The following is a 16,615-nucleotide window of genomic DNA, read 5'->3' on the forward strand; positions in this document are numbered from 1 at the left end:
TTGTCGCAGACATGTTTGTTATACTTTTGACAATCTTTATCACATTTTTCTATTTTGTTCATGATATTTTTACAAGTTCCACACTGATCTTTCTTAAGTTTTTGGAATTTAAAAAAAAATCTACGTTTAAAAACTCTCTGATAGAACTTGTACCCCTCTATAAGAAGATTTTTCTCACTGCAGTACTTTATGAAGAGTCTATGCATTTCCTTAGTAGAAAGCTTCTGAGGAAGAAGCTATGACTTTTTTTGTGTGTCTCACGTAATCCCATTACGTAAACAACTCTAAACGTCAATAACTCTAAACGTCTGAATATGATCAATGACATTTTGTTCCCGTTCCACCGATATTTTTCTATGGTTTTTGTGGCAACCTTTTAAATCTTTTTTGACACACCCTGTAGCAGTTTTTTTGCCGTCGTTGTTTTTACTGTTTGCTGTAATATTCCCTGGGTATTAAGTAACATGGGTGTACAGATACGCGTTTTAAGAGCATCATTTTCTTGGCATTGAAAGCTGTATGTAAATAATTGGTTTCTGTTTCTTTCTTTTCCCACATGCTCCCTTATCTTTCTTCGTTTTGGTTCTTCCTCTGTTACCCTTGCCACAATGTATTGGTGCCTTTCATCTATACTTACATTGACCAAGATGAATCAAATAATTCATTACGATATTGCTCGATAAGTTTCTCTACACATTGAAACAAACATTTCTTATCACATCCTTTCTGCATTTCTTTACCCTGTACCACTACTTCCTTTCTTTTATTCAGACCACTCTTCGGTACATAAAGAAATCTCTGTTCTGTCTTTACTTTAAATTTCCTAATGTTTCTAATCCATCGTGATGGATCCTTCTTCTTTTTTGGGGTTGTATCAACATAGAGTTGGGATAAGTTCTTCAGTACCAGACTTGTCAAGTTCTAAAGGTTTAAATTTTTCACAACCACTGAGATTCCAAAGTATTGCAAGTTTTATCACATCAATACTAGTTTTATCACATCAAATTCTGGGTATTTATCAAAGTTTTTCGTTACTTTTGTTATAAAAAATCTTCCATAACCATTAGGTATCGTCTCTCTGTGGACAGTGGCACTTACTAAAAATAATCTAACAATTAAAAATATTTTTGGTAGCAATTACATTTCACTCTATAAGTTATATTGAATGTCCCCTGATATCAAGAAACTAAAAAAGCTAAAAAAATATCATTCTTATCAACCTGATCAATACAATACGTGTTACAACAGTCACTGATGCCATATTATCAATTTAAAAAAATAAAGTTTTTAAATAAACCAACAACATTGGGCCTGTAAAATAACAAACAAAATTTGTACAGTAGCTCAATCGAAATTCATGGATAAGAATAAATACATCGTTTCAAATAAAAGCCTTTGACGAATTTCTCAATTATTTCACTGTGGTAAAATAATTATTACATGTGATGAGTTTTCGCATTCTAAATAATGTGGACTCTAATGTGGTGGACATGTGGTGAGTTTTCTAAACAATAATCAGAATGTTATAAGTAACTGTTTAATGACTACGACCTGTTATATTTAGTAACGTGTTCTTAATAAGTTTGATTTGTTTTTCTTTAAAAAAAATTTAGGATAACATTAGATAGTCTCGCTTGAGTTTAGATGGACTTAAGATAGTTTTGAATGTCTCTTTAAATTTATTTTGGACATAAGATGTTTGAATTTTACTCATAGAGTCCAAAATTTAATCATTTTTGGCGCGATACATTGTGAAATGTTTTTTATACACCTTAAGAGTATTTTTAACCAAAAAAGTCATTTTTTCCAAAAATGGACTTCAGATAGTTTTGCATTGTAGCGACGATATAGAGAAAATATAAAATTTTCGACGATATAGAGAAAATATATAATTTCGACGATATAGATAAAAAAATTTTCTTGTTGCTCAACCACATGTAATTCAGTTTTTCGTTGATTTCTCCAAATCAATTTCCTCGGACTATGCGCGTTTTGGAAAAGGGCTCCTCATATAACAATCCAAAAAAAAAAAAAAAAAAGTCGATATCACAAAAATTCATATTCGATATCACATCTTTAAAACATTAAAATACAATTTATAATAGGCCTAATAAAATTTAGAAAAATAAAAAAAAATTCTTGTATTTATTAAACTTATTTTGTTTAACTATTACTTTATATCAACAAGAAAAAAAAGAAGCTTTTTTTGTATAAAATTTAATTTAAGAAAAAAGATTTTAAAAACATAAATTATGAATAAAAAAAATAAAAAACTCATATATTATATAATCATGTATATTATTTTTTATCATTTGTTAATAAAGTTCATTCAATTTCAAATGATCATTATTCACTTAGTAATTGATCCACTTTTTTTGCAACTGTTTTACAACCTGTTGCTGAAAACCATGGTTTTTCATCCGGAAAATAATGAAGTTCATCAGCAATAGCTTCCAAAGTGGAATTTTTAAAACTGTAATTTTTATTTTTTATATCTGCTTCTGCGCATTGTTTGACATGTTTCCTCTCCAAAGGAAGAAAAGGAACATAAACGTTTATTAATGCCCTTTTAATGATGTTTGAGTCATTAAATCCACCCTTTGAATTTAAGGCAATAATAGCTATACGTTTTTCTAAATCTTTACTGACAATTGACTCCCTAGACCTATTACTTTTATAATGTCTAACAATATAATCGCTTATCATGTCACCAGCAACATTGCTTAGAAAAATAAATATATTTTTGCGATAATCTCGACCATCTACTGCAGCGTGGTAGTCTAAAAAAGGAGTCATAACGTCGGAAAGACCCACTGGCATGAAATCAAACTCATCAAAAACAAATAACATGCGATAACATTGCTCTGAATTATTCTGAATAAGCTCAATTAATTCGTCTTTGTATTCATTTAAATTATTACTATTTTTAAAATGTATTGATGCAACTTTAAATTGATAAAACTTACTTTTTATACCTTTTTTGAATAAAGAATTGGCAACAATTTGCGAAATAAAAGTTTTACCAGTTCCAGTCCATCCATGAAAAGACATGACCAAAGGTGATTTTGGATCTTTATTTTTAATATGAGACTTAACAGCTTTACTAACAAGTTTATTGGCTAAGTGTTGGCCGAAAACCTTTTCATTCAATTCGTTTTCCAAACCTGAAAGATCCTCAATCAACCATTGATCATTGCAGCATTCGTTATTTTTACAGAAATCTAAAAAGTAAATAATAATAATACATTTTCAAATTTAAAAATAAAGTTTTTTTAAAATAACTTCATTATTAAATAAATTCTATTTGTCTTGAAAACATTGACACAGTCTTTAAAAGCTTAAACTACAATAAACCTGAATTTATTAGGTGACACGGGCCTCGTCAGAGGCAATTCTACAAATAAAATGATGGGGAGATGGGGCGTGAATGCTTAAAAAATACCGAGTGGTTTCTACAAAAAAAAAAAGAAAAAAAAAATCCCCAAAAATAAAACTCACCCGAATTTTAATCGCGTTTGTGATTTCAGACATTACTTTTAGAAACAGTTTTTCCCAGATTCGAAGCATTAAAATGTTTCTTACGCGTTAGACCCTTTTTTATAAACAAAGAAACATTTATTTATTAAATATCTTATCAGAAATCAGAGTAAAAATATACAAAACTTAAAATTAAAAAAAAGTTATAACAAAAGTTTAATACAATCTTAGTTAAGTCAAGTTCTTTAATACATCTCGAACTACTTTTTAGAGAGCTAATAATTGAATCTAAACTGCACAATAATCTTCGCATAACATCTTCATTAGTGACTTTTCTTGAATATTTTCTTGTATAGTGTTCTCTTTATTTCGACAATTCTGAGCTTCCTCAAAAAGAAGACTGGTGCTGGTTTATCTCTTACAACTTGAGAACTATGAATTAAAATTTTATGTACAATTTGAGACATTGGAAACCATGGGTACAGAGAAACGTAGAGCTCTGCTGTTTCTTTGGCATATTTTTTAAGTTCATCAGCGTTAATTTGATTTTTGCACGATAAAACACAAAGAATTAGGGGCCATCCATGATGTCAGTAAATGTAGGGAGGGGGGGAGAGGGGAAGGTTAATAAAAAATTTGACAAGAATTGACAATATGGTGGAAGGGGGGGGGGTTTGTTGAGACCAAAATGATGACAATTTAAAAAAAAAATTAAGTTTATTCGAGCAGATTTTAAAGGTATTTACATGTGCAATGTGGTATAGAAATGGCATGTTTGCTTAGTGGGGAATTCGATGTAAGTTTTTCAGAGACATTAAATAAATTAAAAATTTACCAACATTTTACTATGGTATTACCATTTGACTGAAAATCTAATTATTTACAGATATCAACAATTTGTATATAAATTTAACAATCGTTATTCTCACCCTAGGGGATTATAAAATGTGTTTCAAAGCAAACACATAGGGTCATTTGTCATTATTTCAAATACAATTGTTATTATTATCGAAGATCACTTCAACAACCCATGGGAAGATGATGAGTGATTGAATTTATATTATAGATATAGAATAAAATTTTGACTAGTTTGTTCATTATTTGACGAGGTATCAACTATTCTATAATATAACTTGCTGAGATCTACTATTATATAAATGTATAATTTAACCAGAAAAAAATCAATGGTATTACCGCATATTTTTAATGTTACTTTAGAACGAGGAAGGAGGGGGGTACAAAAACTGATATCGTATATAAAGGAGGGCTGGCCAGAAATTGTCAGGCTTTAACACACGGGGGAAGGAGGGAGGGGGTCGAAAAATCACTGACATTTATGGACAGTCCCTTACGTAGAAACGTTTACATGAGATTTTTTATCTAATTTTTTTATCTATATTTTTTTTCTTCTGAAAAAGTTTTATTTTTTTTAACTTACATCTATATTTAATAAATATAAACTTAAATGAGATCAAATTACTGAAAGTTTATATTTTTAATTTGAATAGAGGTGGTGGGGGAAGGGGAGGGGGTTAGTGGACGCCCTATTATGATGTATAATGCACAAAACTTGTATAATCTTGTAAAAGATAAATTTTATTGTATGTGTTGTAAGTTGTATTCAATTTACAACAATTTCAATTATTAACTTCAATTATTTTGATAACAATCTATTTATAAGAATTAAACATTTTTAAAAATAGGGTTTGTTAAACAATCACCACCACATTCCCTGCAACTCTAAGATATTTTCTCATACTCTCATATTTAGTTGTGGTCTAGAATAAAATTTTAGTATTTTATAATCTTATAGTATGAAAAAATTTTGTAAAAAAACTCTTTTGCATGAAAACAATATGCATATTTTACGATTAAAGTGGTGGTTGTTCTGCACCACCTCGATCCTCCAAGATACGCCCAGTGGCGAGAAGTTAATATAAAATCGTAGCCCAATGTTACACCTATATTTTGATACGAAGATTTATGTATTCGAATAAAATTAAAGAAGTAATAAAAATTTAGATATATAAAAACTAAATTTTTTTTTAGAATTGTTCGATTTTAATAATTTTCACCATTAAAACACTGTATTGAAACTCTTTCAGCAATATCATTCTTTCATTGGAAAGGGTTTAATTCACTAGCTTATTTGTTACGTTTAAGACCCTACAGTCTAATGTTGAACCCGGTATATTATATTACCATTTATTGAAAACCAACCCATATGTCCGTCCACCTTGGCCAAATAATTGTAATTTAAGGATGAATCCTTGTAATTTAAGGATGAAACCTTGTAATTTAAGGATGAATCCTTAAATTACCTTGTAATTTAAGGATTCATCCTTAAATTACAAGGTAAATTAAGGCAATAAAATTAAAAACACAAAGTACATTTTCTGAGAATCTATATTATAAAATTTTCTCAACTACAACTATTATGTTGTATTTATGTATACATCTCAATTACATCTTATGATTTCTTATTTACAACTTTCATGTTTCAAATTACATCTACGATTCTTAATTACAATTTTCCTTTTCGTGATTACATGCTACCTAGTAAACACAGATTGGTTCAGAATTGGTCAATATTTAGTCGAAACTGGTCGAAAAATGGATAAAACGTTTAGCGACATATTATTGACTAAAAATCGACGCTTGATTTGAAATGTAGATTTGAAACTTTTTTAATATATACGTTTACTAAACATCAAACTAACGTTCAGAATATTGACTTACATTAGTCAATATTGTAAACCTTTAATCGAGCTTAACTAAATGTAAATATTTATAGATTTAAAATCTAGGCTTTAAATCTTTTAATATATACGTTTATTAAACGTCGATCACGCGTTTACATTATTGACTAATATAAGTTATTCTAAACGTTTTTATTATAAAGTTTTATTATTATTATATAAAATTATTAAATTATTCTAAATGTCGTTATTCTAAACGTTTGATCAACGTTTAATAAACATATATTATATTAAAATAAATTAATACAGCCATTAGTCAGAAGACTCACATAACAGCATAAATCATGCGGTTTAAATAGGCATAATTAAAACGAAATAAAAAAAAACAACAAAAATAAAGGCATTAGAAAGTAGACATCTAAAAACACATAGTATTATGAAAATATAGATGTTGAAATAATTTCAACAAATTGCATATTCTTGCCACAAACGCAACAGGTAACATCAGTTGAATATTTCAATTTTATTAAACTATAATAAGTAAATATTTGTATTGAAGTGATGAATACACATGAACATTATTATTTATTACTTTATTCAAATATAATCAGCAAACAATTTGTATCGCTTCTCATCTCTAATTAAAGATAAGATGAGAATGTTTAGAAAAACTTAGAGTCTAATGTTGTTATATAAATCAAAAACAATTAAAAACTGACAAGAGCATGACTATCTACAATCAGTTGTAGTAACTTTAATTAAATATATAAAACAAATGGCGGACTTTAAAACGACACACCCTTGACTCTGTTAAATAAAGAATATTTTTGATTTACTCCAAAAAAATTCTTTTTCATTGACTAAATAATTAAATTAGACTTAACTGCGTTTTCAAGATTCATTTCCCTTCAACAACTAAAAGCAAAACGACTGATAAATAAATAATAAACGAGTTTTGGGTGCGGACATTTTAATTCATTGAAGTTCTTTTTGAAAAAGCACTTTTTGCGACCTACCTTCCTAAATGCCAACAATTTAATGGACTCTGATTTCATAGAAATTATTGATGGTTACATTGACACAGTTAAAAAATATGAGTTGCTGGTCTCTTGTTATGAAAGTCCTGCTGCAAGAACTTTTTTCGAAAGTTTTATAAACAGTTTAAATTCATTTTGTAAGCCCTAGTATGATTGTGTAACAGTAGGTATTCATCTTTGCTATAATCAAGATGTTTAATAACTAAATATTTATATTTTTAATTTAGATGCATATAAGCTTAATTTGGTTACATTTGCTAAAGAAAATTGGTGAAACAGAGCTGGTAAAAACCACTGCATATGTTATGTCGCAACGTTACTAACTTTTTTACTGTCAAAAATAAACATGGATGGTACAGGAAATTTTGAAAAACTTCCATTCAGAAAATCCTCTATATGTAAAGTTGTTCTGTGTAATTCCAATTTTAATTTATGAATGTACATTTAAAATGCTAACTATTTTACCCTATTTTTTGCAGTTACAAAATCAGACGATCAGGATACGAATGTAGAAGATGATGTTCCACAAGAACAGGTGCAGGATAAACAAGCGGCAGACGGTATATAAGAAAGATTTTTGATGATGCATTGATAAAAACAGTGATCCAAAATAAATGTTTATGAGTTTATTAATTTTATTAGTATTCTTTAACTTAATCTTAATGTAAACTTATTTTCTGCTAATGAGATTAAATTTAAAAAATACTTGATAGAAATTGTTACTATGAAATTTCCACTAGAAAAAGCTCGATCATTTAATTTCTTTTAATTATCGAAGCATAAACAAGTATAATGCACAATATATCTTATTTATATATTTTATTACTTTTATAACTATATCTTATTTACAAATTTCAAGACCTATATAGGTCTTATCACTTATATAAACTTAAAAAGTTATAATGTAATTTTAATTTATTATAAGTTTTAAAACTTAAATAAATTAAAATTACGTTAACTAAATCAAAGAGACTATTAGACAAGATCTAAAGGTTTAATATACGTTTATTTTGACAAAATCTAAACGCTTTATATATATATAGTAATCCTATAATAAACGTCTAAAATACGTTTAAATATAGACCTTTTATGGACGTTTATTCTAAACATTAACCTGGATTTCATTCTAAACAGATAATTGACCAAATTTGAACATTTTGTTGAAACGTTGTTTTGACGTTTAATAGACGTTTGTGTGTTTACTGGGTACGTTTCTTAATTACAACTTTTAAGTTCTCAATTACATTTAAAAAGGTGTAGCGCTAAATTTGATCATTTTATTCAATACTTTGCTTATTTTCAATTTCAATAGTATGCATAATTTCTCTTGTTTTGAATGCAAAACTCTTGTTTTGAAAACAAATTATTTCAGCAGGTTTCAAATAAATATTAATCAAAGTTACATGGCGATCGAACTTAGGCGATTTTACAGAATCTATTATAAAATTTAAATAAAATAAAATTTCACAGTATCTTTAATAAAATTTAACCAAAATAGGATTTCACAAAGGAAATCAGACAAATTCTCAAATATTTTTTCGTTACATATTTTTTAATGGCTGGATAGCTCAGTTGGTTAGAGCGTCAAACGAAATGTTAAAACCTGGACTGTTGTACGATACGGGTTCAAATCCTGCCACTGCCAATTCAGCGCTTGAATAGTACTTCTGTACGCTAAAATGCTAGTCAATAATGGACGCTACATTGGATTAGTCTCAATGAATATTTGTGGCTGTTCCTATGCTAACCCAACAATACTTTTGGATATGACATTTTATAGCAAAATATAGCATGAAAATTCAAACTATTTAAAAAAAATAAATGAATGTTTAAATTACAACTACAAAAATTAAAAAACTCAGACATTCAAAATTAAAAGCAGAGATTTTTCAGATTTTTCTGATGCTCGCCTAACTTTACTCAATCAATCTTAAAATAGTTATTTTCTTTTGTGATAAGTTTACCATCAATAAGGGCAGCTTGTTTTTATTTCTGTAGTTTCTCTTATAGCTTAATGCTGTCGTAAAAAGTCAAAACACTGTAACTTAAAAAATCGTTTTGACATCGTAAACTTTACAAACATAATTGAATGCGAGAGTTACTGTCTTTTGGCTCTGTCTATCTCAAAAATTGGTACTTATACCTCAGATTACATGAAACCGTGCAGAGTTACTGTAAATGTTACGTTTTAAAAAAAACACTCAAAAACAAATGTTACGTTTAAAAAAAAACACTCAAAAACAACTTTGAACAAGAACATTGAACAGTCAGATTCAAGATTGGCTGCTTGTTCCAAGCGATAAAAAAGTGAAGACTTTTTTGTTAAGACAAGACAAGACAAGAGTATAAAGCTGAGTTATCAACAAATAGAGCCACTTTAGATGTAAGATTGTCAAGAAGATCGTTAATGTAGAAAACAAAATAATAGAAAAAAATAAAATCTTGCAGTATCCAGGAAGTTACTGGAAATAAAGAAGAGTATTGGCTTTTAAGGATGACTTTAAAAACTGCAGTTAGAAAAAACTTAATAACCTAAAGACTTTAAAAAAAGAAACTAATAAGAGAAAGAAGAAAATTGGAGGATAGTTAGAGAGGTCAGAGTGTTTTCTAGAGTTTTTAAAAAATTTGAACCACTTATTTAGCACTTGTAAATAGTTTAGCAAAAATTAAAGAGAAATTTGGAAACTTTTGTAAGACTATGATGAAAATGTTGTCTGGAGCCATAGAAGAGCCTGAATAGAAAAATTTAGACTTGACTTTAGCAAAGGATGCGAAGGAAGGAATGATGTCTAACAATGGATTATTCATTTTAACTGGAATAGCCATTGGATTCAAGAGTCAAGTTAGAGGAAATGTGCCATATATAAAGTTTTCATAAAATGGAAGAAGTTGGAAATTAAAATTTGACTTGGAGTATCAATTGATAAAAAAAGAACAAAAGTTGAAGATGACGTCAAGAAGTGGCAGGAGATACAATCAAGATTACTAGATTTCATTAAATTCAAAATTTTGGTTGAAAAATAAAGTACATTAGAGAATTATTTTTCGGACAAAGCATATTTGTGGCAGCTGACAAAAATAACGATAATTATAATTTGACAAAAATAACGATAAATAGAAGAATATTTAAAAATATGTTAATATAACGACAAAAAAAAAAAAGACAATGCACCCAAACAATACTTACAATGGTATATCTTATGATTTTTAAATTTGATAACCAAACAAACTTAAAAATCACATCAAATAATCAATCATAATTATATAGGTGTAATGCGTAAGTCTGTGCTGTTCATGTCGTTCAGTAGAGTCTCTTGTTGTTAGTGACCAGCATAAAAGATTTATCTCTGAACTACTCCAAGGCAGCCCAGTCATACTTAAAAACCATGATAGATTTAACACCTATGCGTGGATTTATAACTGATTTCAGATTCTAAAAACTAGCCCAGGCGTATTCCAGAGACAAACATCTACTTCCGCAGCAACAGTAATTGTTTTTAGAAAATAGTCATGCTTGACGACCGTAATACTAACCCTTATAGGCAAGACCCAATATAAAAATGAAGTACATTAAAATAGAAGAGAATTGTTTTTCAAACAAAGGTTATTTTGACAGTTGTCAAGACAAAAAAAAATGATTAACAAAATTTGTCTATTGGAGAAGATTTTGGCAATGAAGATCAAGACTAGAAAATGGAAATACTACTGGAAAGAGAATAAATTTTTTAGAACTAGTTTATTTGTTGGCAAAATATGACTCCATGCTACGTAAACACATTCTAAAAACCAAACTAGGGAAAAAAAAATTCTTTATCTTACTTGCCACCTACTATTCAAAACAAGTTGTTTTGACGAAACTGGAAATTTCATAGAACTTGTTCATTTGTTGGCAAAGTATGACCCCCATGTTTTTTGAGACTTAGTGAAAAAAACCTCAAAAGAATAGTTATTGAACAAGTATTAGAAGCTAAGTATTTTTTAATGGTGTTTGACAGCACTGATAATTCTTTTAAAGATCAAACCAGCCAAGCTTTATATTACAGTAGGATCAATGGATACCAAGTGTTTGTTGGAAAAATGCAGAAAAAAAAGGGAAAAATGCTGACTCTACTTCAACTATGATAAAAAAAGTTAGAAAATGATGGAATAGATATTTAAAATTGTAGAGGACAAGTATACGATAATGTTGCTGAAATATCTGGTCACCTACTGATGTTCAGAAAGAAATTCAGAAATCAACAGAAAAGCAGAACTTGTTGCAAGCACTAACCATTTACTAAGCTTAGCAGGTGTGCATGCAGCACCAGTTGCAGTGAACTCTGTTATATTTTTTGGAACTATGGAGCAATTATTCACATTTTACTCTTCAACTAGTCGCTGAAATGTTTTGGTTTCAGTCATTGGTCAAAGTGTTAAGCACATAATAAAAACACAATAGAATGCAAGGGAAGATGCAGTTATTGTTGTGAAAAAAAATTATTCGAAAATCTTAAATGATGCGAAGCAACAGGTTTGTGAAAACAAATTTACTAGATCAAATTTACTAGATCAAATGAAAAACAAATATACTAGATCAAATGCTAGGGTTGCTGTTACTTACAATTAACAATTTTAGATTTCTTTTATGTTTTCTCGGATTGTGGGAGATCTACCTCCAAACAAAAAGATTTGAACATGAATGTGATATCTAACTAGAAGCTTTAAAATTATTTTTAACAGCAGTTGTTTATGGAAAAGAAATTTGTGATAATCTGGGCATAATTATGGATTGTGGATGTAGAAAAAAGAAACAGATAGCAGGGAAATAATTACATAAAGCTGTGTGAAGTAAATCGATGAATATAAACTTAGCTAAGAATAGAAAAAAAATTATTTTACAAACTTGCTGCTCTCACGCTTTGGGCAGGGGGGATGAAATTTTAGGGTTTTTTTTGTTCCAAGTCTCCAATCATTGCAATATTTTGCAAAGCATCATTATTTAACACATTTTAAAAAAAGAATTTTTGGAGTTTACGCCATGTCTGTTAGCTGTCTCAAACACCAAAAAATGCTGGATCTTTCACTGATCTGTGGTTTGATGTCTTCTCTAGGCTTTTTTTCAACATAAAACAAGGAAAACTTCTAATTTAAATGCTTTTCTGTTGTGCTCTGTGATGCGACCGTTAAGTCTTCTTGGAGCACCTAAAATAACCACAGAAAAAATGTGTATATACATTTTTGAATCACATTGATACGTTTTGATCTTATTTAGTTTACAACAAAAGTTCGAAAGCCCTTTACCCAATCTTTTTAGGAAACCATTTTAGATTTAGATTTTTTGATCCAAGGCTCCAGTAGCAGCATTTTAAGAAAACAAAGTTTGTCGTAAGACTGGAAAAAATCTCAAAAATCAACAAAAAATCACTTGACAATAGTTAAAGTGTTAATTTATCTATCGTAATCAGTGACAGTTAGGTACAACGCCTTTCTTAAATTAATAAGCACAGTGTTTTTTTTTGGTACAGAAACTATAGAGTTATAGAGCAAAATGGTTGACAGAAGACTTGAAAAGATGAAAGTTGTATAAGTCAAGAAAACATGAAGATGCGAGAGAGTTACAAAGAGTTAAAGAAAAAAAACTAGTTGAATAAAAGCTTTTAGAACATGCAGGGAAAGATAAAACAAAAGGATGAGACTTTGCTGGATGATGAGTCAAACAAGAATGAGTTTTAGTTAATGGAACTAGAGATGACAACTCCTTTGGGCACGAAAGTTTTTGTCGAAAAGAGAAAAAGATGCAACTTTACGACGATGGGAGAGAGGCTCGAATTTGGCAGATTAGGCAGGTCCAACTACATTTTGCATTTTTGAACCTTGTCTAGAAGAAAAAGAGCATCATTAGAAAAAGCAGCCTAAATACGACAACAGCATTTCATACAGAGACGAATAAGAGTTTTGTAGAGGTAAAGCTACAGCATTAAATATTAGTAATGATTAAACATAAATAAAAACTTTCTATAAAATAACTTTGATAGAAGCAAAAAAAAAAAAAAATTCATAGATGGTGATTTAAAAGTTAGACTACTAACTTTTAAATCAAATACTAATAAAACATATACTTTTAAAACATATACTGATATATATTATTACCTTTCTCATTTAAATTTTCAATGGACTTCTGATTATAATGCGTGCCTAAGAGACCACATATAAAATGAGTTAAAAGATTGAACTATCAATATTTATTACAACAATCAAAATTAGTTATTTAATAAACAAAAATATATATATATATATATATATATATATATATATATATATAATATATATATATATATATATACACACACACACATATATATATATATAAATGTACATTTTAAAATATATACTTTAACATAATTATGTAATTTTTTATCATTTAAATATGAAATATATCGTTAACAATATATTTTATATTTAAATGATAAAAAATTACATCATGTTCAGTTATATATTATTTTTGTTATTTAATAGTGATATTTTGGTTGCATTAAATCAATATTGCATCCAAATAGTTATCCGATGTCTATCAGTTAGATTATTTGTGTGATTCGATTTACGTTGGTGAAATGAAAGAAAATATCCACATGTGTTAATGGGGATGAGAGAAACATAACTAAAGGCAACTGGGATGCATCAGGAATATTCGACCACGCACAACATTGTAGTGGTACAACTAACTGGACTAAATCAAAAAAAAATTTTGTTACACAAAATAACTGTATGCATAAGATTTGCTAGGCAATCGAGATAAAGGGTTGACAATGCTCTAAATTGTAAGAGAAAGTCTTAAATTGCGACAATGGTAATTTAGTAATGACACGCCATTAGAGACCACTAATTCTAAATCTGTTACGTTGCAATAACATCATTTTTGTTTTAATAGTTATAAATTTTTTATAACGGTTCACTTCGAAAACCTGAAAATACAACCTTGTTTTGCTCAACAAGTATGTGTAAGCACATATTAATCAATTTTTTGACTATTATGAATAGATTTTAAAAAAACAACTTCACTTCTGATGGTATGCTTTTTGACACTCAATTTTTTGAGTGTCAAAAAGCACACCACGTGAAACAAAAAATAATATGACAATGTGTGTTTGCTGAACACAGGCAACTAAATACCATGTGTGGTATAGGAAATGCTATAGCAAATTTCATTCTGTCTTTATATCTCCCTATGTGAAGTTTCATGACACCATGATTAGAGGAAGTCCACCTGATTGTATAAATTATGCAAACAGTCCAACAAGCAGCTAAAAGACAAGGCAATGTTTTTAAAGGTTCTAGAACCTATAAAAAAATCTAGCCTATTCATTAAAAAATTTACTAGTCTGTTTTTATTATCTATATTTATTTACCATCTAGTTTTACTTATATTAGACTATAAAAGCCATTGTACATTTGATGTAATCAAGTGTTATGAAAATGGAATGGTAGTTTTAACAATTTTTTAAAATTACACCCATAGTATGCAACCTTTGGACGTGGCAGTTAATAGTCCTTTCAAGAAAAAATTGTCTGAAATGATTGCTTTTTATCGTATTTACGGAAAACAATAAAAATACATGATTTAATTGACATAGAATATATTCTTTTTTTACAAAATGCTTTCTGTAACAATGACCTTCTACGTGAAAGTAATCATCCTCTGACAAAAACATTGAGTATATCTACCTCTGATGATCCTCATAAAGATGATATACATCAAGCTCCTAGCACATCTGCTGGTATATTTATTAAAAAACAGGTTGATATGATTAATGAGTAAAGCCAAATCTTTCTAATCCAATTACAATGTTTCTGTTAGATTCAGAAAATTTAGATTGGATTTTCATAATCTAATCTAAATTTCCATGAAACTTTAAAAATTAAATTGACTTGAGTTAACTTTTAATTATTTTGATTTTTAACACAATCTGTTTGTAAAATTTTAGATTTTGCAAATATCTGTGGTTGCTTTAAGATTTTCACATAAGTCTTGTTTTACCTATTTTTTAAAGTGGCTAAAACAGACTGTAAAAAAAAAAAAAATATCTAATTGAAAAATACAATTAGAATGTTTAACGTAAAAAGACGATTTATTCAAAAAAGTGAATAAAATAAATAAAATATTGATTTTTAAAAAAAGAATTAAAAAACGTTCAAAACTGTCTTTTCTCCCTTAATCAGCTTGATGTTTAAGAACATAATGCATAGACTTGAAAAATTTAAAGAAAAATCACACTTTTTTTTATTATGGATTTCTAAACATGCTTCAGCCCTAGTTTAAACTCAAAGAATAAACTGTTCAATAGATATTAAAAAAAAAAATTTAATAATTGAATATAAAAAATTTTAAGGTAAAAAATATATACATACAGCTTACGTATACAAAAAAATTGACAGCGTTTATTGCAAAAGTTCCAACAGCAACAACACCAGCTGTTGTTATGGCTTCAATAAAATGCACCGCAACCAAAGAAATAAAAATGATATTCCAAGTCAATTTACTATTCATTATAAGTTAGTTGAGTAAAATCATCTATAAATCTGATAAGTAAATGAAAAGTCAAAAATTATCAAGACAAAAGCAAATCAAGACAAAAACAAATCGACACAAAAGGTATAATGATAAATAACTTTAAAGATAAAATACGTATATTTCATTTTATAAATCTTTTTGGAATACACAGAATTATTGGTTACTGAGCAGATTTAAAAAATAAAATCTTTATATACTTTATACTTTATAAATGTTTGATATTATATTCTTTATGTTATCAATATTACATTACACCAACTGATTTTCAAAGCACTACCTTTAGCACTGATTAAATTACAAATTACATTAATTTACAATTTTCAGTCTAATAACACATTTCTATAATTTTTATACACATGGTTGGGACAAGAATATGATTACATATTTAGGCATTATTAAGAATGATTTGTGATGAAAAAAAAATGTCTGATACTATTTTACTTTTTCTTTCAAAAATATTGGAAAAAGATTTGACTTTTATCCCATTGTGGTTTGAAGCGTTATTGATAGTGCAACACATTTTCTTTTAGATAAAAGTAGAGAGAAAGATTCAATATAAAACAAGAAGATTAGAACCAAATAAGAATCAAGATTTAGATTATTTAGATCTAGATTATTAGTTAGCAAACCTGAGTCATTGTTCTGATCTGGATAACTTTTACCATCATGCTAAAATCTGCATTTATATTTATATTTATGTGTCATTTCATATGATATACTTATTTATATAAAATCTCTCTCAGCTACAATCTACTACAATTTGCAATACCATATTATTGTAAGAGGGATATAATTTTATAAAAGATTTTCATTAATTATACTTTATGTATAAGATAAAAATCCCATTGCAGCAA

General features: G+C 28.2%; 1 protein-coding gene across 2 annotated transcripts; it reads right to left on the reverse strand.

The window, feature by feature from the left end:
• Window positions 1-2,040: 2,040 nt before the first annotated feature.
• On the reverse strand, window positions 2,041-15,770 carry LOC100197977 (torsin-1A). 2 transcript variants are annotated; one of them, XM_065801415.1, is made up of 4 exons: window positions 15,599-15,770; window positions 13,343-13,387; window positions 2,967-3,221; window positions 2,041-2,780 (listed from the first exon to the last, which is right to left on the reverse strand). In XM_065801415.1, exons 1-4 carry the CDS (start codon window positions 15,735-15,737, stop codon window positions 2,347-2,349), a joined length of 873 nt encoding a protein of 290 aa, XP_065657487.1. In that variant the 5' UTR covers window positions 15,738-15,770; the 3' UTR covers window positions 2,041-2,346. The 2 variants fall into 2 exon arrangements, with proteins under 2 accessions (XP_065657487.1, XP_065657486.1); XM_065801414.1 differs by having other exon boundaries at window positions 2,041-3,221.
• Between the last annotated feature and the right edge of the window lie 845 nt (window positions 15,771-16,615).

The sequence above is a fragment of the Hydra vulgaris genome, chromosome 07, assembly GCF_038396675.1.
Source record: "Hydra vulgaris chromosome 07, alternate assembly HydraT2T_AEP".
NCBI lineage: Eukaryota > Metazoa > Cnidaria > Hydrozoa > Anthoathecata > Hydridae > Hydra > Hydra vulgaris.

What these genes read in the sequence shown, in the direction of transcription:
- LOC100197977 (XM_065801414.1), bottom strand. Translation starts at nt 15,737, where the DNA reads ATGAATAGTAAATTGACTTGGAATATCATTTTTATTTCTTTGGTTGCG. An exon ending in TTTTTTTGTATACGTAAGCT is followed by an intron (nt 13,388 to 15,598) that starts GTATGTATATAT and finishes GTGGTCTCTTAG; the next exon opens with GCACGCATTATAATCAGAAG. An exon ending in TGAAAATTTAAATGAGAAAG is followed by an intron (nt 3,222 to 13,342) that starts GTAATAATATAT and finishes TTTACTTTTTAG; the next exon opens with ATTTCTGTAAAAATAACGAA.